General features: G+C 39.7%; 1 protein-coding gene across 2 annotated transcripts in view; it reads right to left on the bottom strand.

The window, feature by feature from the left end:
- The window catches only part of LOC6558889 (dynein axonemal heavy chain 3), a 38,339-nt gene extending 15,264 nt beyond the window's left edge, over positions 1 to 23,075 (bottom strand). Inside the window, exons 1-29 of one of the 2 annotated variants that reach the window (XM_001983197.2) lie at positions 22,781 to 23,075; positions 22,523 to 22,726; positions 21,103 to 21,144; positions 20,726 to 20,995; positions 20,490 to 20,641; positions 20,014 to 20,111; positions 19,800 to 19,947; positions 18,976 to 19,092; positions 17,833 to 17,999; positions 17,473 to 17,764; positions 16,842 to 17,264; positions 16,615 to 16,780; positions 16,346 to 16,560; positions 14,895 to 15,085; positions 14,559 to 14,743; positions 13,540 to 13,657; positions 13,327 to 13,474; positions 13,112 to 13,269; positions 12,615 to 12,681; positions 10,374 to 11,264; positions 10,211 to 10,315; positions 9,984 to 10,154; positions 9,460 to 9,607; positions 9,294 to 9,392; positions 9,032 to 9,146; positions 7,263 to 7,431; positions 2,481 to 2,674; positions 1,597 to 1,799; positions 529 to 716 (exon numbers count right to left, since the gene is read on the bottom strand). In XM_001983197.2, coding sequence (XP_001983233.2) covers positions 529 to 716; positions 1,597 to 1,799; positions 2,481 to 2,674; positions 7,263 to 7,431; positions 9,032 to 9,146; positions 9,294 to 9,392; positions 9,460 to 9,607; positions 9,984 to 10,154; positions 10,211 to 10,315; positions 10,374 to 11,264; positions 12,615 to 12,681; positions 13,112 to 13,269; positions 13,327 to 13,474; positions 13,540 to 13,657; positions 14,559 to 14,743; positions 14,895 to 15,085; positions 16,346 to 16,560; positions 16,615 to 16,780; positions 16,842 to 17,264; positions 17,473 to 17,764; positions 17,833 to 17,999; positions 18,976 to 19,092; positions 19,800 to 19,947; positions 20,014 to 20,111; positions 20,490 to 20,641; positions 20,726 to 20,995; positions 21,103 to 21,144; positions 22,523 to 22,726; positions 22,781 to 23,009 — 5,673 coding nt within the window. In that variant the 5' untranslated portion in view covers positions 23,010 to 23,075. Of the gene's footprint in view, positions 1 to 528; positions 717 to 1,596; positions 1,800 to 2,480; positions 2,675 to 7,262; positions 7,432 to 9,031; positions 9,147 to 9,293; positions 9,393 to 9,459; positions 9,608 to 9,983; positions 10,155 to 10,210; positions 10,316 to 10,373; positions 11,265 to 12,614; positions 12,682 to 13,111; positions 13,270 to 13,326; positions 13,475 to 13,539; positions 13,658 to 14,558; positions 14,744 to 14,894; positions 15,086 to 16,345; positions 16,561 to 16,614; positions 16,781 to 16,841; positions 17,265 to 17,472; positions 17,765 to 17,832; positions 18,000 to 18,833; positions 18,930 to 18,975; positions 19,093 to 19,799; positions 19,948 to 20,013; positions 20,112 to 20,489; positions 20,642 to 20,725; positions 20,996 to 21,102; positions 21,145 to 22,522; positions 22,727 to 22,780 lie in introns of those variants that run through there. The other variant, XM_043215548.1, reaches the window with a different exon arrangement.
- Between the last annotated feature and the right edge of the window lie 1,704 nt (positions 23,076 to 24,779).

Raw genomic sequence — 24,779 nt, 5'->3', positions numbered from 1 at the left:
AGGCATGAATGTAGCTTTATATAGCACTTTATTATTTCTATTTAGTCGATAATTTTTAAATGATATAATAATATAATAATTTAAAATTTCGCTTCAACTAGTTTTAGTTCACATTAACTATTAAAAAAGTAAAATATAAATAAAAAATAAGTATCACAAACACAGTTTTAATAAGATTATGCATTTAATTTCATTTTTTAATTCCTGTTTTGATTGAAAACGTCACATTTATGAGCTGACTAAAATACCAAAAGCCTAATTAGCTGTTGAATAAATCAGCCCTTGCCTGAAAGAGAGAATATGCTGATTTTAATATACCTTACACAGTTAACTGTTGACTAAATAAGCTCGCCCGAAAGAGTATTTAAATGTGCGCCCTGCAAAATATGCTGATTTTAATTTACTTTTATCAGGGCATCCGACATGCCAGTTATCGCATTAATTTGCTGTTTCTTAACTGCGTCGCTTGCGCCTCATTACACCGACAATTTATGAATGTCTACAGTATATACATATATAAGGACTCACCATGGGTAGCTCGACGCCGGGGAAGAGATCCATATAGATGCCAATGAAGAGGGAAATATCCTGTTCGAAGAATTTCGGCAAATTGACGTCAACAATGGCGCGCAAAACAATCTCGGGCTCCGGCAGGTCAACGTAAAGGCGACGCAACGATGCGGACGCCAACAGCACAGATTTCACGGCGCGCATACCTAAAGATGACATAACCAAGATAGGGATGGGGGAAGGGAGTGTAAGGCATTAAGGGGTTAAGGTTGGAGGTGTGATTGAGGTTGGGGTTCATGATGGAATTAGCCATTGACAGTTATGCGGCATTTTGGTGGACAGCTCATAACTCAGCAACGGTTTGTGTCTCCGGCATGTCGCATGACGACAGACGACAGACAGATGGAGGAATGGAGGGCCAGAACGGTGAGCTTCATTATACAGGCGCCACGTGGCAAATGCAAAAGTTTTGCAAGTTTTCGCTGGACATGCAATAACAACAAGCAGTTGCAACTAAATGTACAAATAGTTTGTATTATTACTTTGCAAAAACACACACATTGTGTGTGTGGGGTGTGTGTGTGTGGGGGGTCTGTGTATGTGGCATTTGCCTCTCACACACGCAGCATAAAAGCGCTGCAAAAACTTGCAAGAAAGTTTTTCAATTTAAACTCAAAATAAGATACTGATCAAATGTACTTTGCACATAAACTTACACAGCTGACAGAGAGAGAGAGAGATGGGAGAGAGAGAGAGAGAGAGAGAGATACACACACATAGAGAGAGAGAGAGAGAGAGAGAGAGAGAGAGAGAGAGACAGAGCCCAGCCGGACACACACACACACGCACATATTGTAATGTCATATGACATGTTATGTCGTAAAAGCGAACGCAATATCTTTGCCTTGAAACAAGTGCAAAGAAAACACACAATCAGAGATAGAGTTAGAGTAAAATAGAACGGATGCACGATGCTGTTAAGCACAGGACATGGCATTGCTGTAGAAAGTTCGAAGGTTGACTCAACTCCAGTTCGAGCTTATTAGCCATTTAGCTGTAAAATATATGTCTCTCAATAATACCCACCATAGTCATAGTGCGACTGCGAGGATAACTGCTCCGAGCACAGCTTGTAGGCCTGCACAATTTTCTGGGATAGAACACGGGCCATATCGAATCCGTTGGAGTAGAGTGTTATTTCGCCGATCATTGCATAATCGGGCACCATCATGGCGACGGTGCGGAACAATACCTTCAGATTATCGGGCAGCTCGGTGCGTCCAGCGTAGCTGTGGAAGAGAGGATAAATGGCCAATCAAATACATCAAAATTGCAAGTGCTAATGGCATAAATACTAAAAACCCAGAGCCAATAACCGACATGATGTGCGAGTAGCCCAAGAGCGTCTGGGCCAGTGACAAATTGGCAGCCAAAAGAAAGAAAAAATAGGAAAAAAAACTAACGAGTTGCTTGCCAAGCGAAATGAAGACCTTTCGTAGAGAGTTGGGTTTTAGGCCTAATATGCATGTTTGTCGCAGCTGTTCCACAGGCATGCCAAAGCAATAAATATCCGCAGCCGTATGGGCTAAAATCTCCAATAACGCAATAACTACCAATATCGTGACCATGGCCCAAAGGCAAACCCAACCCAAACCAGACCAGACCAGAGCAGTCTTTGGTAACTAATAGCCTCAGCCCCCCAAGTCAGTAGCCAGAGCCCAGCACAGAGTGCTGTCAGTGACAGCGTTCCCAATGGTGAACATGGACGTCGACATAGGCCGTGTCGGCTTACAAAAGTAACTAAATGCATTTTCAAATGCACAGCTGCAAAAAACAAAGAAATAAAACTACAAAAGAGTTGGACGGAGAGGGAACATCATAGTAAAAAAGAAGAAGAAATAGGGAATAGGATGCGTGAAACCGCAGCTGCTGCTGGGTGGGAGTCATGTGGCATCTCACGTTCAACTCACCCCGGATTCATGGTTATGAATATGGAACATGTGGGATCCAGTTTGAGCATGGTATCTTCGAAAAAGAATTTAACAACCTTACGTCCAATCGCCCGCTGTATGGTCAGAATCTGTTGCGCGACCACCGACAGCACTTCCAACTCGATGCGATTGAACTCATCGAAGCAGGCCCAAGCTCCCGACTGTGCCAGACCCTGCAAAAAATAGAGAAAAAAACAAGTAAAAACAAATATACACACACGTGTGTGTGCACAACAAAAAAATACTACAGTAAATAGTACAACAAGTAGTAATGCGCTAGTCCAGAGTGATCGACTGGTAGATAAGGTATGGTATAAGCATTAATATGAGAATAACTTGCGTGTTTCTTATGCGATTCTTATGAAATGTTCACGGTTGATCAATAATATGTTAGGCTATGTTATATATTAATTGGTGTATATTTTGCGTAAGTGAGCACAGGTGCATCGAACAAGAATGCGAGTTTAGAGTGCTCGAATACGAGCTTCAGGGTTAGAGCAATATGAGAATATCATGGTTGCTTCTAATGCGACATTGCTGCAATTTTTACGATTGACAAAAAGTAACTATAAGTCATATTAATTTCGGTCAGATTGGGTTTTTCTGCAACAAATGCTGATGTTAAATGCACCCAGAAATCTTATAAATATTTTTTTTTTTTTTTTAATTAAAATATTACATTTTATTTTTAATAGAATTACCATAAAATTAATCTATTAATTATTATATCCTTTTCTCACTATTCGTGACGGAGTTCAGGGTATACAAATATGGTTATTGTGTGCCTTGGTTAGGTGGGCAAGGCAAAGGCGAAGGCAAATACCTATGGATGTATGTGTGTGCAACAAAACGCATCCAGGAGCAGAGAAATTGCAAAAATAGCAAAAGCAAACAGCAGCAAAAACATTATTTTCAGTTTCGCATCGCTCCCGTTGTACGTTGTATTCTTTTTTGTACGGTTACGTTGTATTCTTTTTTGTACGGTTCGGTTCGGTTCAGTTCGGTTTGTTTCGATTTATATGTTCACCTCCGTTCTCCATTCTACGTTCTGTTCTGTGTGTAGTTTGCCAATGCTTCGATGCTTCTACTCCGACAACAAACATTGCAATAGGGCTTACAAATGTACACGACGAGGAGTAGCAAGCTTGGGCTTGGTGAGATTGGTTGCTAGGAGTCGGGGAGTCGGGTAGTCGGGGACTCGATGCCAATGCGGCGCCCTTTGATATGCTTTTCTTTTCTGCATGTTGCAATAAATATACAGCTTTACGCAGCAGCATCATTGTGTGGCACCAAACACAGAACCAAAGTACACACTCTCATAACATATGCCAGCTGACTGCTCTCTATGCATATCTATACTGTATACTGTTGCACAATGAGCAGATGCTGCGCCAAAGCAGCAGAAAAGTGCCCTTTGAACAGATTTTATACATTTCATATGAAAGGTGTTATTATGAGATTGAAATTTCTAAATATTGCACTGCAACCGGCAATTATTTTCCCAAGCTGATTTCAAAAGATTCTCTGACGAACACGAGCTCTAAGTATAAAAGCTGCCATAAATATATAGATGTAACTTGATATGAATATACATTTTTAAGTATATCTATATATACATATTTAGTCAAGTATATGTCTTCCATAATGTTTTGCTAAATTGATTTCGGAATATTTCCTAAAGATAAAAAAGCTAAAAAAAAAAATAAATAAAAAGATTTAGCTTTTTAATATTTGTGAATACAGGCTGAAGTATAAAATAATTATTCATATATGTTTTCATACAGACTTAATTATACGATATTTAAATTTTAAATTTTATTTTTAATTTAATTCAATTTATTTTTCGTATTCTTTCGTATTTTTCTGTGTTGACTGATATTAAATATTTAAATAAATCATTAATTCACATATGTATATACATCTATATATTCTTACGAAGAATAGGTCAAAGAATAAATTATACACATGAAGCATTTTATTGTGAATATACTCTGAAATATAATCTTACTACTTACTTTAATTAAAATGGGAGCTTTACTGATTATATAATTTTTATTTTTATAACTTCTAAATGCTTATCATAACAATCTCCCAGTTCGGTAAATTAGAGGTGTTATTAAATATATAAATATTAAATAGAGGATTTATAAATAAATTAAAGATTAAAGATTCGCTAACAAAAAACAGACCGAAGACTAAATGCTAAATATAAACAATAAACGTTTTAAAGATTAGTTTATATAAGCATATGAATATATATATATATATATATGTACATATATATATGTCTGCGATTTGGCCTAAACTCGAATGTTAATTGAACTGATTATATAATTCTTATAGCTTTATGTTAATAATGACTTTTAAATGCTGCTCATTATGCAAGCAGCACAACAGTCATTTGCTCTCAGACATTTCACATGTTATTTGATGTGTTATTGAGGCTTCCGCTGGCATTGGCTTGCAGGAGCAGTAACAGCAGCAGGAGGAGGCTGCTGCCCCCATTTTTCATGCCACACAGAAGAACAACATGCAACAACTAGACTCAAAACTGTTTTACATGCTGTTGGGCGTTCGCACAGTTTTTCCTAGACATAGTCGTTGTTGTCATTGTCGTTGTTGATGTCTGTTGTTATTGTTGTTGTTCTCGATGTTGCTACTGTTCCTATTGTGCAATTAGCGCCCGAATCCATGTGTATGCGTCTGTGTTTGATCCTTGTTTGTGTAACCATTTTTTTTATGCGTTCAATTCTTTGCCTTTGCACTGCGCGTGGCATTTGGATACTTTGAACTCTATCAAAGTGGTTTGTTGCCGTTGGCAGCTGCAATACTCGCGCAGCGAATTGGCAGCTCTTTGTTGTTGCATGCCACCTCCTAGCTCTCTACTAGCGCTCATAGACATTGAGCAGCTTTTGCACTTTCATTGCCACAACCAAAGTTTTTCATGGGGCTGGGAGCTGTCATAGTTGCGGCTATTTTATGGGCGCATATTCAACAACAATTTCAGTTTGCCAGGCATAAATCGAAAACCAAAACGAAATAGTTTGCATTTTGTTTGTTTGCCAATTGCAGTATTATTTAATTGCTTGCAAAAATTGTTTAGCCTGACAAACTGCAAACTGAAATAAAGCAATGCGTTTTGCGAATGGAAGATTTACGACTTGCTAAACTATTTTTAGCAGACGGAGACGGCATAAACAGCCGCATAGAAACTACTTTCTAAAAAACTAAAGTGAGCATTAAAATACAAAAATAAACAACAACAAAAATCTACAAAAATGATCACATCAGCTTAAAGTGGACAAATAGCAATAAAACAAAATTAAATTAATCTAAATCGAAATTCGAACGCTCAATTTGTGGGTTCTTGTCTCGCACATTTTAGCTGAAGCGTTGGCCATTATTTTCGCATGCAAATTAACGCCATCGAAAGCCAGCTCATCCTCGTCCCCTCCCCCGCACCGCCCCTCGTATCTGATAAGAGGAAAGGGGGGTCTTAAAACCATTATGCAATTAGGCGTGCTGGCGAATTAAGCGATTAGAGCGCAAAATACGCATAAATTTTACTACGAAACTACAACACCCACTTAAGCTGTAGATAGAGGTGTGTGTGTATCAGTGTGTATGTTTGCATGTGCGTGAGCGGTTAACGACCTGCTAATAAAAATTTGCATAGATTTGAAGAGAGCGCACACGAAAGCTTTTTGGCTTTGCCTTAAGTTCTAACCTCTTCTCCCTCCACTCGCACCTCTAATCTCCACTCGCCCTTAACACTTGGTGTAGTTCCAACTAGTCGCCACGGCGATTACTTTCACAAACTGCCTAATTAGTCAGCCCACAGAACTGTATAAATTTCAATACTATAGAAGTGTATATATTTATAGATTTGTATGTATGTATGTAAAGATGTGAGTGGCGAGCGGCTCCACAGTGTCTGGATAGTAAGAATTCAAATGTATCTTGTATCTGTGCATCTTATATGTGTATATACATTTAGAGAAAATTTGCGCAGAATTTTTGAAAATCTATCTATTAAATATTGATGTAAAATATTTATAAAAAAATTGTTATAATGTTCCTAAATAAACACATAGAAATGAAAAATCTAATTTTTGGAAAAAATATAGGCTGGCATTATAGACAATCTACTATGGTGCCAATGTAAAGCCAGCCAACTATAAGTAAGAAACAACAGGTCTACAAATGTTTTTAGTTATTACCAACCCTTGAAAGATGTTCCTCGTAATACCTTCCAAGTTTGGTAACTTTAGTTCTTAAATTGCGGGAAATATAGGCATATCAGATTTCTGATGATCGATTTTATCGATTTCCCAACTTCCTAGTGATCGTAACCAGTATCAGAGTATAAAAAGTTAATGTTTAGAAAAATCGAGGCTATAATTAAGACGAGAAAAGACCTGGTTTAGAAAGACACAAGATTGCCTTTAATAAATATGCGTTCTAAATAAGAAGCAGAGCTACCCTTGACAATTTTCTAAAGTTGAGAAGAATGATTTTCTCTGAGTGTGCATTTTGTGTATGCCGAAAGTCATGATTGGTGCGCGCGTGCCCGTTGCCAATTGCCAGTTGCCCAGTTGCCAGTTGCCCGTTACCCGTTGGTACAGGTTCTTCTTTGATTAATGTTGTTGACCAACATTGGGCCATTAATTAGCAGGCAGGCTAGCAAGCAGGTTGAGCGGGGCAGACAGAGCGTCTCAGTTCTATGGAAATATTATTCATGAACGCGGTCAACTCACTCACCTTGAAGAACTTGCCGAGTGCTTTGTAGTCCAGGCCGTCAGAGCAATTGAAGACTACACATTTTTTGGCCACGGCCTTGGCCAGATCCTTACAGGTCTCCGTTTTGCCAGTGCCCGCTGGTCCCTCGGGAGCACCGCCCAAACATAACTTTAAAGCGCCCATCAAAGTGCTGCAAAACGAGAATTAGAAAAGAGGTTTTTTAAAATGCATGGGGAAAGGGATAAAAGGGGGCAAGGGGGCAGGCAACATGCCGTAGTATGCTTTTAATATCTGTTTTGCATTTGTTCACAATTCTCAACGCGCCAGCTTAAAAAATTGTCAGTAACGGTCATTTTTTTATTTTATTTTTATTTATTCATATTTTTTGTGTTTTGCGCCGCCGCCACGCGATGTACCAGTTTTTATGCCCTGTTCTCATATGAAATGTGTAGAAAAACAAGGGTATAATAAAGCTGTGTAAATATTATGTGACAGACAGAAGGGCAGTAGACATCTTCAAGCCTATAAGAGATGTAAATATTTGCCAGTCCTCTAAATACACAAGCATTTTTCAAACCTAAAAATAAGTTATCTAGAGAAGGAATTTGTATACACTTGTAAAGATTACCATATAGGGATATTAGATAATACTTTCAATAAATATATTTATTTGCATTTTGTTCTTTGATTGCTTATATATATATGTATAACATTGATTTCAAGAATAACAGCAACTTCAAGTTTGTGGCAAAAGCATAAAAATATTTTATATATATTTACTTCAAAATTGATAATTTTTTACTGAAAGCAAATAGGCTTTTTACAATTTAATTATACCGTATTTGTTAAGGAAGGATCCAATATTTCTATTTCTAATAAATTACAATTTATTCTGAGCATTTTTCAGGAATTCAATTTAGTCTTGTTTGTAAGTGGATTCCGTCTCAATATTTTGAAATTTAAGAGCCTAAAGGGCATTTCCTACTCCTCTGTCAAATTCTATATTCATTTGAATACAACTTGGCTGCTGGAATATTTAAATTTTTCAGTTTGTATTCTTATTATTATCTATGAATTTGTCTTTTCATATTTAATGCTAATGTTAGGGTATTTTGAAGTCGTGGGCAAGCTTTTTCGCAATATTTTCAATTTTTTGCTTGCTGTGCAGTTCATATTTTTATCATATTGGCAGCGCTGCCAGCTTCGCGTTCGTTTGTTGTATATTTTTTAGCTTTTCCGGCATATATAGCCATACAAATATATCTATACACTCGTTTTTTAACTATGCACGTGTGTGTGTTAGTGTGTGTGTATGTGTGAAAAACTGTCCAACATTGATTTATTTGTTTAATATAAAAGTTTTATCGGAAACCCCATTAAAATGTCCTTTCTGCCAGCTTGCCAGAAACCAGCCTGGCCCTGTGTCCTGTGGCCGCTGCTCGTCTTGTTAGTGTTAGTGTTGTTCTTTTTGTTATTGTTGCTTTGTTGTTATTGTTGTTGCTGTTTGCGTTTGTCGTAGGCAGCTTAAACATCAAAAAGGTTTTCAGCTCTTTTTGCTTATTGTGTTGAAAAAAATGAAAATAAATTTAAAATGCACCGAAATAAAATAAATATTTTCCCAATAAACGTTGCTTCTCATGACTTTTAGCCATGAGCCTGCAAGCGCAGTGGCTCAGCTGTTTTGCAAACGTTTTGTCAATTAATATTTTGTGTATGCTTGTGCATATATTTATGAGCGCGAGTGTGTGTATGTGTGTTCCTTTATTTATGGGCATAAAAATGTTACCCACCGATAGCAACGATCCGTTAGAGGAGTAACCACCAGACGCGGCAAATTGCCCAAGTATTCCATGCCATATTTAACATCGGTGACCACCATGCTCACACACACCCACTCCTCATTCTCTGCGGGGGGAACAAATGAAGATTGTTAAGATTACTAAGAGCAGTTAGCAGAAGAAAAAAACTGTTTTTATAAATAATTTCGATATATAAAAAAAATTTCTTAACATTAAAAAGGATTTTTATTTTGAAGACTTAGAGCGTACTTACTCTCATCGACCTTCCAATAATAGCGCAGCTGTGAGATCCAATCAAAGTCCTGTGTGCTGCTCACCTTGGTGTCTGCCAGAAACTTGACTACATCACGAGCTGGTGAGGAATCAGCAATTATACAGTTACTATATGGGATTAGAGCCATCCATCCAAAACTACTCACCATGCACATCGAGGACAATCAGTGCTTCGACAGCAATGCGAACTCCTGTCTGCAAGTCCGTGCGGACGAGTTGAACGAGGTCGCCAATTTGGCTATTGGACTTCTCCAGGTATTCGGGCAAAGTCTTCTTCTCGATGGCCTCCTCGACCTAGACAACAAGACGAGGCACAAGAACATAAAGTGCATGAAAAACAGATGCCGAGCAGAAAGCCAAGCAAATAAATGGCGAAATATGATTTTCATTTTTGTAGTCGGGGGAAACATAAAAAAAATATAATATACTGAGACTCTCAAAGCCCAGCAGGGAAATCGCTTCGCTTACAAAGAGCAACAGCAGCAGCAGTAGTGGGAAAATGGAGAAGGGGGAGATAGGGGGCGTGGCTAATCGCGCTGTCAGAGACAGACAGACAACTGCAGTGGCTTTGGGGCGCTCCTTTGTGGTTGCAATTTTTTTGCGGTTGCAAAAAGCTGGTTGCTGGTTGCTGTTGTTGTCGCTTAAATGTTGTTTTACCAGTTTTGCTTACCTCAGCGGTCCACGCGGCACAGGAGATGCCGAGTACAACTTGACCCGGCCAGGATACCACCCAGGAAATGCGATCGACCATGGCATAGTCTTCCCACGCCTCCTTCATCTGCTCCATGACGCTGTCCAGCATTACATACTCCACCTCTTTCAGCCAGATCTCAACCAAACCCTATGCAGCGTAATTATGACTTAAGAATAAAATATCTGATCAATTTTTTAACTTACATTTGCCGCCTGTGGATTGATTTTGCGCACGAGGCCAACCCGCTCGTCCTCATCGCTGATCATGTGTGTGATTTCCATGTTCTCATCAAAGGTCAGTGTGCCAATCTAGAAGAAGTAAAACGAATACTCAGCGAGTTTGAGGAGAGTTCAACTAAAAACTTACACCCTCAAAGCACTTGCGGAGATGTGGCTGCACTCGCATGGGGTCCTTGGTCTCAGAGAGAATCTCGAGCAGTTCATCGTTGGAGAGGAAGAAGAAACGGGCGAAGTACAAACGTTTCTGCTCGAGATATGTATTCAAGCCCTTCTGCACCGTCTCCAGATCCTCGATGGCCTTCGTGAAGATCTCCAGCATATTGGGATATTCGGTGGCGGCCATTACATGCTGATCCTTTAGTGTATTCTTCATAATGCGTCGCCAGATCTTGTCCACCGCCTTGAAATTACGTCCCTCCAATGGCATTTGTCGCATAATATCCTCCGAGCTGAAAATGGGCTCCAGATACATCCAGGTGACCTGCACCTGGGTCCACGCATCAATAATATTCTGGATGAGCAACAGCCGCTCCTCCCAATCATCCGCCTTGGAGCCGAGGGCCACAATGAATGGGGAACGCTTCATGGCCTGCGTTCGCATAATGTGATCATCCAGTAGTGTTTGTATATCATCGATGGTGGCCAGAATATGTGTATCCGAGTCCCGATACTGCAGCACTTCGAACATGACATCTCGCCAATCGGCCTGCATATTCTTCAGACCCATGTTCAGATCGTATTCCTTGCCCGCCGCATTCGCAATCTCCTCCAGCTCGGGCAGTATACTCATTATGTCCGCATCAATCATATCCTTCAAAGTGGGATACAATTTCGGATTGATCTGTCTGCCCAATATCTCCGATATCTTATCCCAGTGTCGCTTCTCCAGTCCATGTCGGCAAATCGAGTCCAACACCGGTAAATAGACGCGAAACTTTTCAATTTTGATACGCATCTGTTCCGCGGCGCGTTTCGCCACAGGATTGTAGGATAGCTGCCGCGACAGCTTGTGCATAATCTGAAGATGATGATGGTGATGATGATGATAATGGTGTAGATGATGATGGTGATGATAAGGACAAAGAACAAGACGATTAGCTTTGAGACGCACTAAGTCAAGTGTCAAGATTATGTGTGTGTGGGTGTCCTGCTTTGACTCTTTAAAGTCAGCTGTGCAATGCGTTGCCCTGGCTGTTAAGCCAGTTCCCTTTCCTTGCTTATAGCTACTTGCCTTTTACACACCATTTAAAAATGTAAAAGAAAAGTATATTGGTACTGAAATCACAGATATATTTTTACTCCTTCGTCTAATTTTGGATGTTAGTCTACTTATAATCAAAAGGAATCAAACCCATTCCTGACACAAAGAAAATTCATCCAACTAACATTTCCAACTCATTTTAGACTCACTAACCTTTCACTCAAATCAAGCCCATTGCCAGATATTATCAGTTCTTATGACACTAATACTAGTGTATCTCACAGTCGTTTACATTTGAATCGCAAGACTTCACATGTTTTTTGATGCTACTTTTGCAATGTGTCCCCACTTTGTTGCTTCAGCTGTGCCCAAAAAATTCAATTCAACTGGCGTTCCCTTTGCACTTTGATGTAGTTTTTTTAATGCTGCCCGACTCATACACACAACCACACACACACACACACACACCCACACACACACACAGAGACATAAGCGCTCGCTTAGCTGCCCAAGTTGCCGCCAAATATGTTGTCATTTTTTGCTGTTGCATACTTTTCGGCTGTCGTAGTTGTAATACACTCAGAAAAAACCTCAATGAAATTTAAAAAATCGCCTAGAACAGCTGACCTCATTAGTTAGAAAGCATATTTCTATTTCAATTTTTTACAAATTCATTGATTAACAATAGAAAACATTTCTAAAATAAAAATAAGATTTGCTAAATGTATAATTATTTTATTTTATATATTTTTTTAGTAGAACTACAAATCAGAAAATTTTACTACTTGTTAGGGCAATTTTCTTAATTTCTGTGCGATTTTATTTCCGAGTGCAGTTTTTGCCCTTAGGAGGCTTGAGGTTTTTAGTTGCATTTTAGCTGCTACATTGGCTTACAGACGGACAACGGACTAGAAGTGAAGAGGGGGAACAGAAGGACAAGTGGACAGGGGGTCAAAGCGACTGACAGACAGACAGAGATATGCATGACCAGTGGTGCAACTGGCAACTGCCAACAGCAACCAGCAGATATCCGACAAGAGAAAGAGAAAGCTCAAAACTTTAGTCGGTGCTCGCACTGCTCGGTTTTTATTTCCGCCTGCAATGAGAACTTGCAGCTTGCAAGTTGCAACTTCCGATTCCGAATAGCAGAGCCAGCCAACTACTTACCTTGAACATGGTCTCGATCTGTTCCCGCACGCCATCCGCATTAAGGCATTCGAAGCGCTCGAACATCCTGGCAAAAAGATGTAAATAGAAATAGAAATAGAAATGTACAAAAAAGTTGAGTAGTGGTTCAACATAGATAGGCAGAAAGAGAGAAGGAGAGAGTTGTGTGTAAAATATCAAAGAAAGCTGCACAAGTTTTCCATCCAACAACTACTCAAATCTGGCTATTTTCCTCTGCACTTCAAGTGAACTTTCTGCTGGCATTTGCATTGCGGGTTTGCCTCGTCCAGACTGGAAAATGCCCAGGAGCAACAGCAACGGCAGCAGCAGGTTAACTGCTGCCGGCCCGGCTGGCACTTCAATTTCAAATATTTTGTCATTTGCGACAAGTGGCCGAATGGAGCTAAGAGCATACTCAGCAACAGACTCGATTTGTTCGTGTTGTGCTTGTTGTCTTAAATAATTGCAATCGTTATAAAAGCGTTGCCATTGCTTACCAAATTAGATAATCCTTTTCGAATTCGTACGATGTCTTCCATAGTTTCTCAATTGGTTCCATTTTCTCAATGATTTCGGCCAACAGCGGAAAGGCGGAGACATCAATCTGCAGCAATCCTTCCTCCACATTTATTGCCTTGGCCTCTCTGCTTAGATTCTGTCGAGATATTGCTAAGTCTTATTGATCAATTTCATGACTACTACCCCTACCCACCTCTATGGTTGTGAAGAGTATGTCCACTGTATCCACCCGCTCCTTGAGCTCATCCAGTGTGAGCACATCGCGTATTTCTCGAATGCGAAAACCATCCATAGTACGCTTCTCCTGAATCAGCAGCTTCTCAAACCTTAAGCGTCGCTCCCTATATATATATATTTATTATATATATAAATAAGTGTATACTCTAGTTTTGCTGTTACATCTTACCTTAATGCCATCTCCAGGTTATCACGCACCACCGACAAACGAGCGGCGCTCAGATCGAGCACCTCTTCCAGCTCTCCGGGCAGTATGAATGTGCGGGAATTCAAATGAATTTCATCACCTGCAGAGAATACGTGGGCTGTAGTATGTCCACACCATTTCTACATTAAAAAAAATGCCCTGAATTCAATCATTATTATTATATTCACTTTAAAAGTTGAGCAAGTAAATTTAATTTCATATTTGTGAATTTCAGAAAGGAAATTATTAAAAAAAAAAAAAAAACTTTCTATTTCTATTAGAAAATTTCAGAGCGATTTTTTCTCTGAGTGCAGCATTCCTACTCTACTCTACATTGTCGTACATGTTCTTAATTAACTGTGCTTAACTCTTAATTAATTGGCTATGCGAGTTTTTCGAGGCAAACTAATTAATTATGTGTACAAAGCGCCTCACTGACAAGTTTGTCTGTCTGTATGTCTGTCTGCCGAGAACTGCTCTGCTAATGTTGCTCTCATTTTTCGAGTGACAAAAGCCACAGACAGATGGACGCACAACCCGAAAGACAGACAGACAGTGAGACAGAGAGACAGAGAGAAGTTACACACATTGTATGTTATTATATGAAAGATACACACTCGACACTCGACACTTGACAATGAATCGCAATTGTCTGGTTATGCAGCAGCTGCTGCTGGTAAAAATACATATACATATGTATATATATATGATATATGTATGTCTTCCGGTTGAGGTTTTGTTGGCATTTGTCGGTTGTCAAAGCAACTTTCACACATTCATGAATTTGTTGAGCTCATTAAGCTGCATTTTCGGTGGGTTTAGCGCAGCTAAATGTTTGGTGTCTCCACCGCAAGTAATTATAAAACCAATTAGTAGACTCAGCTTGTTAGTTGAGGTTAATTATCTTAAGCGTGTGTTCCTTGTCTAAAACACCAGGCATCAGCTGCACAAACACAGCTGCCCCAGGTTGAATCACCTCTCGCCCTCGACACCAAACTTACTGGTCAGGTATGCATGTGTCAGCAGGAATATGACACGCTTCAGCACCAGCTTGATATCATCTTTGATGGCAAATATGCGCATCTCCCGGCACTCGGTTATATAGTTCTGCAGGGCGACCACTTCTGGCGTCTCCTCGGGCCGCTCGCCGGCCTTCATCGACATCTCCTCGAGCTCTTCACAGATGCTGAAGTGGCAAAAAAAACAGCACGGAGTGTGCAAGTGCATATTAAAAGTTATACATTAAGTAAGTGCAGTCCAAGCACAATAAAAAAGAAAAGAAAGAAGAGCCAATTGCCCGCAAGGCCAGGCAAAGCGAGGGAAATTGTTGTACTTACGCTCGATTCTCGTTCAGATTGAGCGCCCTGTAAAAGTCAGTGATGAAATCGTAGATATTCTTCACGTACATCCGTAGCGATTCTTTAACATGGCGATTATCCAACAGGAACAAATTTAACGGTATGAAATCACGCAGATAATAGGTCGTATCGCTGATGGCGTTCAATTTTTTCATTAATTCCTGAACAACCTGTTGTCCGTTGGGTGTGGGTGTCATGTGTGTGTGTGTGAAAGTGTGTGTGTGTGTAACCGAGTGTGCGATGCCATCCGTTGTAAATGAATATGCATTTAATAAAAATGAAACGCGAATATAAATAAATGTAAATGTATCTATATATGTGAGTTTTTTGCAATATAAGTAAGAAAAGTGTAGTCTAGAGTGCTCGACCAGCAGATATGCTATTTAAAATACTAACACACAGATTTAATTATTTTTAAAAATAGATATGGCTCTATAAGCATCATTATATATAAACTAAAATATAAAAGATTTAATTCTTATTTTGCCACAAATTAATACTGTCAATGATACCTGCTACTACTTTGCTGTCACATATTTTGGCTCAACTTATGGCCCATTTTAATGGCTGGCAGAGCGTATAAAAAACATAAAAAAGCAGACACAAGCTTGAATTACACGCATGAAAAAATTGTAGTAACGTTCTCGCCATCGAAAGCAATTTTTATTTTAAATAAATTGGGGAAGAAAAAATTGTCGCTCGTTGCTCGTTGCTCGTTGCAGTTCAGCATAATGAATGTGTGCTGCAATCGGCTGGCATGAATGGGTTAATTGAGTGATCCATATCTGTATATATATGTGTATATATATATATATATATATATATATATATTCGAGGCCAGAGCAAATGAGATGGCAAAATATTCTTCAGTCGGCAGAGACTAGGAATTAGCAAATCGAACCAAGTTTAATTAACAATGGCAAAACGAGTTTTAGCAGCAGCAAAGGGGTCACAAATCCTACGACCCTAAAAACAGAAACACACACAGAAACCATAGATACAGATACAGATACACAGCTCTAGCTATAGCTACAGCTGCACTTGTTCAATTACACAAATTGCCAGCCGCTTGCCGACAGTCAGTCAGTTTGTCAAGTTGTCAGTCAGTCAGTCTGTCTGTCAGCAGTTTATTAATATTGCATAATGCAATTTTATGTTAATTCTACGCATCATTGCGTATAATCAAATCGAAATAAATAATTAAATTCATTTCAAGGCGAGACGCAGCCAATCGCCCCAAAGGCATTGTGTGTGTGTGCCCTTTGCTCAAACCCAAAATCGCCTACTGCTAATGACTTTTGAAGCACCAGCACCGCCTAGGTCCGCCCCGCTCCGCCCAGCTCCGCCCAGCCCTGCCCAGCAAAATGCACAGAGCAATGTGCATCAAGTATTTTAATCAGCTTTAAATTTGCGAAGCATTTCATACGCACCACTAATTCGGGCAGTGTATTATCTGTCCATATCTTCTCCACAATTGGCATTATCATCTTCTTGAATAGTCCATAGTAATATTTGTAAATAGGCTTCAAGTAGACGTTGACACCACGCCAATTGACCTTGACTATCTCCTCGATTTTATTACACAGCTCTACAAAATCCACATGATACTCATCAATGCAATGTAGTGTTCCATATGTTTCCGGCACTATTAAACAGATTAATCAATCAATCACACTCAAGAATTAGAGAGTGCTTTTACCTCCACCCGACATGATGTATTCGAGCCGTGGTATATCGTAGCCCACAGCCAGCATGCTCTTGAAGAGATCCCTAATGAGAGCTGGTAGCTCCACCATATAGGGATAGATATAAAGCTTGCAGGCATTATCCAATTCAAACGAGACCACATCATCCATGTCGACTTGCTGTGATTTAATAAGCGAAAAACTAACGAAGTTGGGCAATCAAAATTATTAAGCAACTTACAGTGTCCAAAAGTAAATTTGTTTGACCCGGTACCAGAAAAGGATCCGCATCATCCGCATCAAATACATAAATGTTCTCATCCTCCCGAATGCCGGGTCCAAAGTCAATGTGTTCGTTGTCAAAATGTGCACCCACCACAGACACCGTGAGTGTCATCAGTGGTCTGCGACGCAGTTTCGGATCGTACATGCTATACTGATCCACATTATTGCCGTACTTGTAGCCACACAGCACCTTGAACAGATACGCCAGACTCTTGTTGATCAGACTCTCCAGATGACGGGACATCAGCGCATGCACACACTGAAAGAGGGTCTGCGCCCGACCTCCATACTTGCCCGTCATGGGCACCAGATCCTTCCAGCTGTTACGCATCAGATCCATGAGATCTGCACAGCGGGGCAGCCAATCGTTGATCAGAAGCTTCACAGCGAAAAATACAAATATATATAAGATAATCATAATTAATCGCGTTACTACAGAGTTTGTCTAAGGCTTCGGTGATAACAAAGGAACCTCTCACTTTACAACCAATAGCTTCGACAATATAGAAAAGCGATAAGCACGATTCTAGGTCGAAATCATGTTAAAATCCGAACCCCAATCTGTGACATGTATCTAGGGAACTTACGTCTCTGATTTCGGCACAGCTTTTCCACACAAAGCTTTGCACAATGTCCGCATCCAAGGGTCGCTCCGTCAGCAGCAACTTGGACAGATCGACAATAACTAGATCCCCGTAGAGCTGATGCCACAGTAGATTCAGAGCCTGCACCGTCGGATGTGTTATCATGAGCATCTCACCAATGCGACTCTTGGCCAGCAGGAGACGAGAGCGCCAGGGCACCGGTGAGGTAACGGTCAGTGTGGGAAACTCAGGTGGTTCCACCTCCAGCTGCAGACGCCTGCGCTCCATTTTGGATCTGAATGGGGATTAGACATTAATGAAGTGTTGTGCTTGCGAGGTTGAGAGTTAATTTGATGCACTTACTGCAGCAGATAGCGTAGGAAGGAGCGCTTGACATGGTAGCGAAAGTCCTCCTGCAGATCGATGAGGCAAACGATGATGAGTATGGCAACGTCCAGGCGTATGCCCCGCTCGCCCACAAACAGATAATCCATTAATATAACTTCTGGCGGCAGTTTGGGCCAATGTTTCTGTAACGAGTTGATTACCCAGTGAATCACGGCAGGTGCCACAAACTTTGATATCAGCCCAAAGCGACAGCTCTGTGTGTGTGATGTGAGAGTGTGTGTGTCGGAGTGTGTGTCGGCTTGTTGCTCATTAACTTGGCTGTGCACTGATTTGCCAGTTGATGGCAAGTGCTTGACTCGAGCAGCGAACGCAGCCTAAAACTTTCGGCTGGAGCACACGTCAAAACATCAACACGCATTTTGCTCCTCTAGTATTGTGGCACTACACAACACTCAGAAAAAAATGTCACTGAATTTTAAGGATAACTCACCTTATTATTCAGAAAGTATATTTCAAAATTTTGTTGGCTTTTTTCTTAGTTAAATTATTAATAAACATTTGTATTTTAAGATTTCATATATAACAAAAATTCTATAAATTTATTTAAATAATTAAATTTAACAAATGCTTAGGATTTTACGGGAATTACTTGTTGATTACTTAAATTTTATACAAGAATATCAGGGTTTGCATTTCGTTATTTAGAAATGCATTTCTAACTAATTCAAAATATTTCCAACTGTTGGAAAAAACCCATCATATTCTTTAGGATTGTCGATTTAGGACACACCTTTCAAGTTAAAAAAATTGTTTCTTATATTTAGAGATTACTTTTAAAAACAAGAATAACTTTCTAGTTTTTAAGGCAATTTTCTAAAATTCAGGTCAGCTTTTTTTCTGAGTGTACTCCACCCCCATCATAAGTCGCTAAAATACCGCTCGACGTGCTCACGTTCGGGGAGCGTGTTTAATATGTTCTCTCTTCTCGCTGATGACAAACTTTTGGCCCCCAAAAAACTTTTGTGAGCGCGCGTTTAGTTTGCTAATAATGTTGACGCTCACGACGAGTCCCACTCCAGAGTCAAGGTGTCGAGGAGTCGGGAGTTGGGAATCTGGAGTCAAGAGTTGGGAGTTAGAGTAGAGTTGACATGAACTTACCTCTTCCTGGAGTATGAATCTGTAGGCATCCTGCAGCACTGGGTTGCGTGGATCAATGTGACGAATCGCTCGACGTATTAGGCGAGAGGGATACGTTGCCAGCTGCAGCACAGATATCTGCAAGATAAAGCCATGCATATATTTCTATATACTTTTACTTATTTTTTGATAAAGTGCAGCAGTTATCCGCTCAAAAACAAACAGCCATAAATCTCCTTCAAATCGTCACCTTTCACAGTGCTTTCCGTTTGTTTTGCGCTGTTTACTTTTTGTTTCTTTTTTTAACAACTAATCACGTTATTCATAACTTTGGCCACGCCACTGAACTGACGCCCATAATGTTTACGAGCTATGAATTATATAATTTTTATAAGCACGTTTTTGGGGCCGGCCAAAAGGAAAAATAAAAAAAAAAAGAAGCAAAAGCCAACGCAGCTTAATTTACTCGCACGCTCACGCACACATATCTACTTTGTATCAAGTTTATTATTATCATTTTTTATGTGCTCGGTCTCGCACTTAGCACTCGGACACGGACGAGGAAGAGGACTCAAACTCGGACATGGACATGGACACGGACACGGTTCTACCGCCAACGCATAAAAGTTATTTATGTTTGTCGGTGCTCATTTTTGATGAGCTTTTTATGATGAGAGCTGATGGCGAGGGACTCGACTCGACAGCACATGCATCGACATTGACATCTCTGTCAGTGTGTGTCCTTTTTTTCCATCTTGTTTAGCATATGTTTGGTCAGTTGCATAATTCAATATGTTTTGACTAGTCACATGGGAGTTTTCCGTACCGGTTAGCCATCTACTTACGGTCTTCAAAAGGCATTTGTAGCGCTTTTGTATTATCAATGTAAACTTCTGCTCGGCTGCCAAAAGTTTTTGTTGATATTTGGCATACAATTGCAGTTTCTGTTCCTCGGGCTCAACGGGCTGTAGTGGCGCCATATACGGAAAGCGACTGCAATTTGATAATACTATACATTTAATACTCTTCTGTTTGCGTTAGGGTATCGCATTTACTTACCTGGCTTCCATTCGCTTCAGGCACTGCAGAAACTCCTCATTTGTGGCAAAGTTGCGACGATGAATACGCTTTTTGAATTCCTTGCAGCGGGACTTGTTCTGCAATGATTGATTGAGGGAATGATTAGTGAATGACACTTAGAAAATATATACCTGAATTCTAGAAAACTTCCAGGATTGATTTTAATTTGTTCTACATCGAACGTTTATTGCTTATATTATTATTAAACATTTTTTAGAATTATTTCCTGCTCGTCGAGAAAACAAATTTAATTAATCCTTTCTAAATTTTTGGAAATTATTTCATTTCTACTGTGTCGTAATTGGTTTATTAATAATAAAAAATATTTCGAAAAAATAAAGAAAGAAATTATTGCTTCGTATAATTTAAAATTTCAATTTTATTTATTTACCTTTTTTTCAGTTTTCGAGACGATTTTTCGTCTGGGAGCAGTAATTATTGAGTGTATCACTTACCTTCTGGCGGTGCTGCTTCTCTTCATCGGCACAGAATGATTTACCGCTATACTCGAGCAGTCCATGTTCTTTGTTATGCTGAGCCTCCAACAAAACGGGCTTAATCATATCGTCAATGATCTTGCCCACGCGTATCAGCTCATTGCGACACTCTATTTAAAGAGGATTTTTGTAGGAGATTTTACAATAACAATATAAAATTAATCATTTATTGTATGTTTATTTCATTTATTTACCCTGTGGCGTTCGCAGCGCATAATGATCGCCGGCACTAAACTTTGACTTTTTGGTCTTTTTGTTCAAGGTCGTCACTCTCAAGTGTCGCGCAGTGGGCGTATTGTAAGCCCCAATAAGCTCCGAGGGGGTGCCGTATTGTCTTCGCAGTTGATTCGACCAGAGGGAAGAGCGGGTACCGCAGTCAAAGTAAAAGATTCGAACGCGTCTCTGGCAATAAATGTCCAAGAGCTGGTTGGTCATTTCATAAATTTCCTGCTCGCTGGGGCGTACTGTACGGGTGTGTGTGTGTGTTGGTGTATGTGTGCGGGTGTGTATGGATGGTGGTCAAATTTTTAATAATGCTGTCGCTATGTAAATATAAAGATTTATTTATTACCGCCAGTCATCCATTTGTCAATCCAGGGAAATTGATTACAAGCTGCAAGCAAAAACGAGCCATCAAAAATACACAGAGAAAATTAAAATGGAATTTAATATTTGCACATGAACTTGATATGTGTGTAAATTCCACACACACTCACTCATATGTGTATATGAAGTTGTGTGTGTTTGTGTACATTTTTCATATTTGATTCCCTTGTTATTTTTATTACACACAAATGAAATTGTTTTAAATAAAAGTCAATGCAGCAAAGTTCGCTTTTAAAATGATTAAATTCGCATTAATTTCCATTTCCGTTGGCCATTCGAATGTGTTTTTTTTCTGCCTAACTCCCAACTCTAATTTTTCCAATGGACTATTGGACCGTTGTCCTGTACAGGTTGCTCCCCCCACCAACTAACGTCCAAAATTCTGGCTGTCATAATGATTGTAACATTTTTATGCTAATGTTTATCGACAACATGCTTTTATGCCGCATATCGCATATGAATATATATATATATATATGAAATGTCTCCCCAAACGTGTCCCTCCATGTCCCCCAGAGTCTGTTTGCATTTCACATCTATCCAGGACTGATATTAAATATTAAAAAACTATACGTAAAATGAAACATTTTTATCACAGCGTAACGACAAAGAGTCACCCAAACATGTTCATTTTATTCACAAACATATTCAACAATTGTATACACTATATAGTTCAAATTGCATTTCTCACATTTCAAATATTCAACTAACAATTTAGAGCAACATTTTTGGGTTCTCATTTCATTTGTATTCATTAGCTTTACTGTTGAATATTTCCGCATACCAAATTAATCAGAAACTGGGAATGCTGCTTTTTGCAAAGAGTAGAGGCAAAAAAGTATTCCATGTAAATGCTTAATAAAATACTATGATAAACATGTTACAAGGGCCATGGTTGCCATGCAGTTCTCGCCTTTGGAGTCGGGTCCTGTACACAAATACACACACACACCCACACACAGACAGAGAGAGGGAGAGAGACACACACACATTCCCAAAGGATATTCAAATAAATGTCATACGCATTTGTTTTTTGGTTTCACGTTTTTTTTTTCTTTTGGTTTTTGGGTTATAAAATTTTATGTTTAAAGGATAATGTTTGAAATTTTTATGTTTACAGGTGAGCAATTTTCCAACGAGCTGCGTTGCCTTCAAGGGGGTAGCAAAGGGGAAGAGTTTGGGTTTTTGCCCTGTGTGCATGTTTTTCTCATTTAATAAAGTATCAAGTGATATGTTTTTGTGGTAAAGCTAACGTTGTTGTTGTTGTTGCTCATTGAATTACATTAAATGTTGTTAGGTAACTTGTTAAACGTGCCCACCCAAATTCCCTCTAATCCGCAAGTGTTGTTAAATTGTTTTCAATTTGCGGTCATTAATTAACTCACCCTGGCCATTAAAATTGTAGGCATGATCTTTGGCATCGCGTAACATTTCAAACTGTTCGGGCATCACAATATCCTCCAGCTCCATCTCCAGCAGGCTGTCATCGTCGCATTCGTCGTAGGCTTCCTTCACATTCACCAGATCGTACTGATGAAAGTCAAACTCTCGGTTGCAACGGCCCACAATCGTATCATTTTGCATGTGGGCTTTAATATATGAAAATTGAGTTAAGATTTCGTTTCTTAGACGGGACTACTCACAGATCTTCTCGAGCAGGAAGTCCTTGATCGGGTCGAGAGGAAGCTCATCGAATTTATAGCTCAAATCGAAGAAGGGGCAATCGTTGAGGGGTCGCTTGCCACTCTTCTTGGCCACCTCGACATTGCCTGGGGCTTCTTTGTGGCGGTTGCGCTTTCTGCGAAAACTGGCATCGTGCAGCCGCGGATCACAGAAAGGGCGTCGCTCCGGAGCGATCTTCTTGGAGGACATAGCAGAATTCGGTGGGCGAGTGAGCGACCACTTTTAAAACGACCTTTTTTTTTGCGTGATGGAAAGAATAAACCTACACACACACAAAAAACTGTTATTTTGTTGCTTTTATGGCTGGGTTCCTAGACTGTTCCTATACTGTTTCTATTTTTCCCTATTTCTGACATTGTTTGCCCGGCAAAAAACTGTAATAATAAAAGTTTACAACACGGACATTTGTGTGGCCAGCAGACAGAACACACAAGCCGCTCTAGCTCTCTGATATACGTGAAATGTTTATAAACAAACTTGCAACGGAGGCAATGGCAACCGATGCCGCCGCACAAACAACAACAGGCAGCAACCGTTACTGCTGGCAACCAGGCAAAAATACAAGGCTGCCCTGCCTGCCACCAATTCCCTACTCCCTGCTGGGCTTGCAAATGTGGTTATTGGAGTTAGACTAACAGCAGCTGACAAGCTGAGCGTGAGGAGAGAGTGGAAAGAGATGTGGCTGACACTCCATCAATGTTGCCTTATGCTGCTCAATAGTATTTGATATATATATATATATATATATATATATATATATATATATGTGTATATATATATATATATATTTATATGTGTGTGTGTGTGTGTGGCAGCCTTGCAACTAGGCAACAACTGCTCTCTGCGTTAGCTGCTGCAGGTAACAAGGCAGCCGCATTTCTTGAATTGCGCACATTTTTTTTTAATAAAGCGCAACAAATATGTACATCGACTCCATAAAGGATAACGTACACGTCCGTCCTGCCACACTGCCACTGCCAGCGTCTCTTACCACCGGTTGTTAACCATTTTGTGATGAGACTTCTCGCAACTCCTTTCCTTGAGAAACATTGTCGCGTTCGTCATTCAACCTGATTATATGTTGACAATAATGTAATAATACCAAGCAAAACATGACACATTCATGCTGCATGTATTGCAACCAATGTCACCGCTGTTGTTGTGCAACTTATCGCATTCTAATGAGGACGTATGCTCCCAACTCATTTTAAAGTTGTATTAGACTTGGTAAAGATTTTTACATATCACAAAACCTGTTGAGAATGCACTCCAACATGATAATTGGTTTAGAGTCGAGTTGATCTCCATCTTTCCCTTAATGAAAGCTTTCATAATACTAATTCTTTTTTATTTGAAAAATTTAAAAGGCCGACTTACGACTGCTTTCAAATATTTACATAAAATTGCGGTTTGCATTCAAAGTGTAATATTTGCAAATAAATATGTAATCAAAGTAGCTACTTTTTTTCCATTGCAATTGAGGTGGAACAATACAACACACACACATCACACAATTATCACTGCAATTAATTGTGGCAAATTAATTGGAAATTTGATTAATGGTCAAATGCTGTTGGTTGCTAGTTGCGGTGTCCTATTTACCATTTACAAGGCATTCAACTTTGACCAACTAAGTGCGCAAGTGGAATTGTGGTTTGTGAGTGCCAGTGTGTATGTGTGTGTCTGTCTGCCTGCAGATATTATATACCTATGTATTATGAATGTGCATGTAATGCTTAGTCCATTGACAAGGCGTGGGAATAGCACATTCTATCGAACCCCGGCAAAACTTCATACAATCCAATCAGCTCTCGACCTGCTGTCACGTGCATAAGCCTGCGGACTGGCGACTGCAGCAGCGAACTTTGCCAGGTGGCACAGGAATGAGGGGGGATAGTAGAATCCATCGACGGCGTACCGCTGCAGTGCGTCCAAAGCCATGCGTGACAAATATTTATT

The sequence above is a fragment of the Drosophila grimshawi genome, unplaced genomic scaffold (genome assembly GCF_018153295.1).
Source record: "Drosophila grimshawi isolate 15287-2541.00 unplaced genomic scaffold, ASM1815329v1 contig_44, whole genome shotgun sequence".
In the NCBI taxonomy this organism is placed as follows: Eukaryota; Metazoa; Arthropoda; class Insecta; order Diptera; family Drosophilidae; genus Drosophila; species Drosophila grimshawi.
The sequence above is the reverse complement of the archived record's forward strand: the minus strand, read 5'-3'. Positions and strand labels throughout refer to the sequence as shown.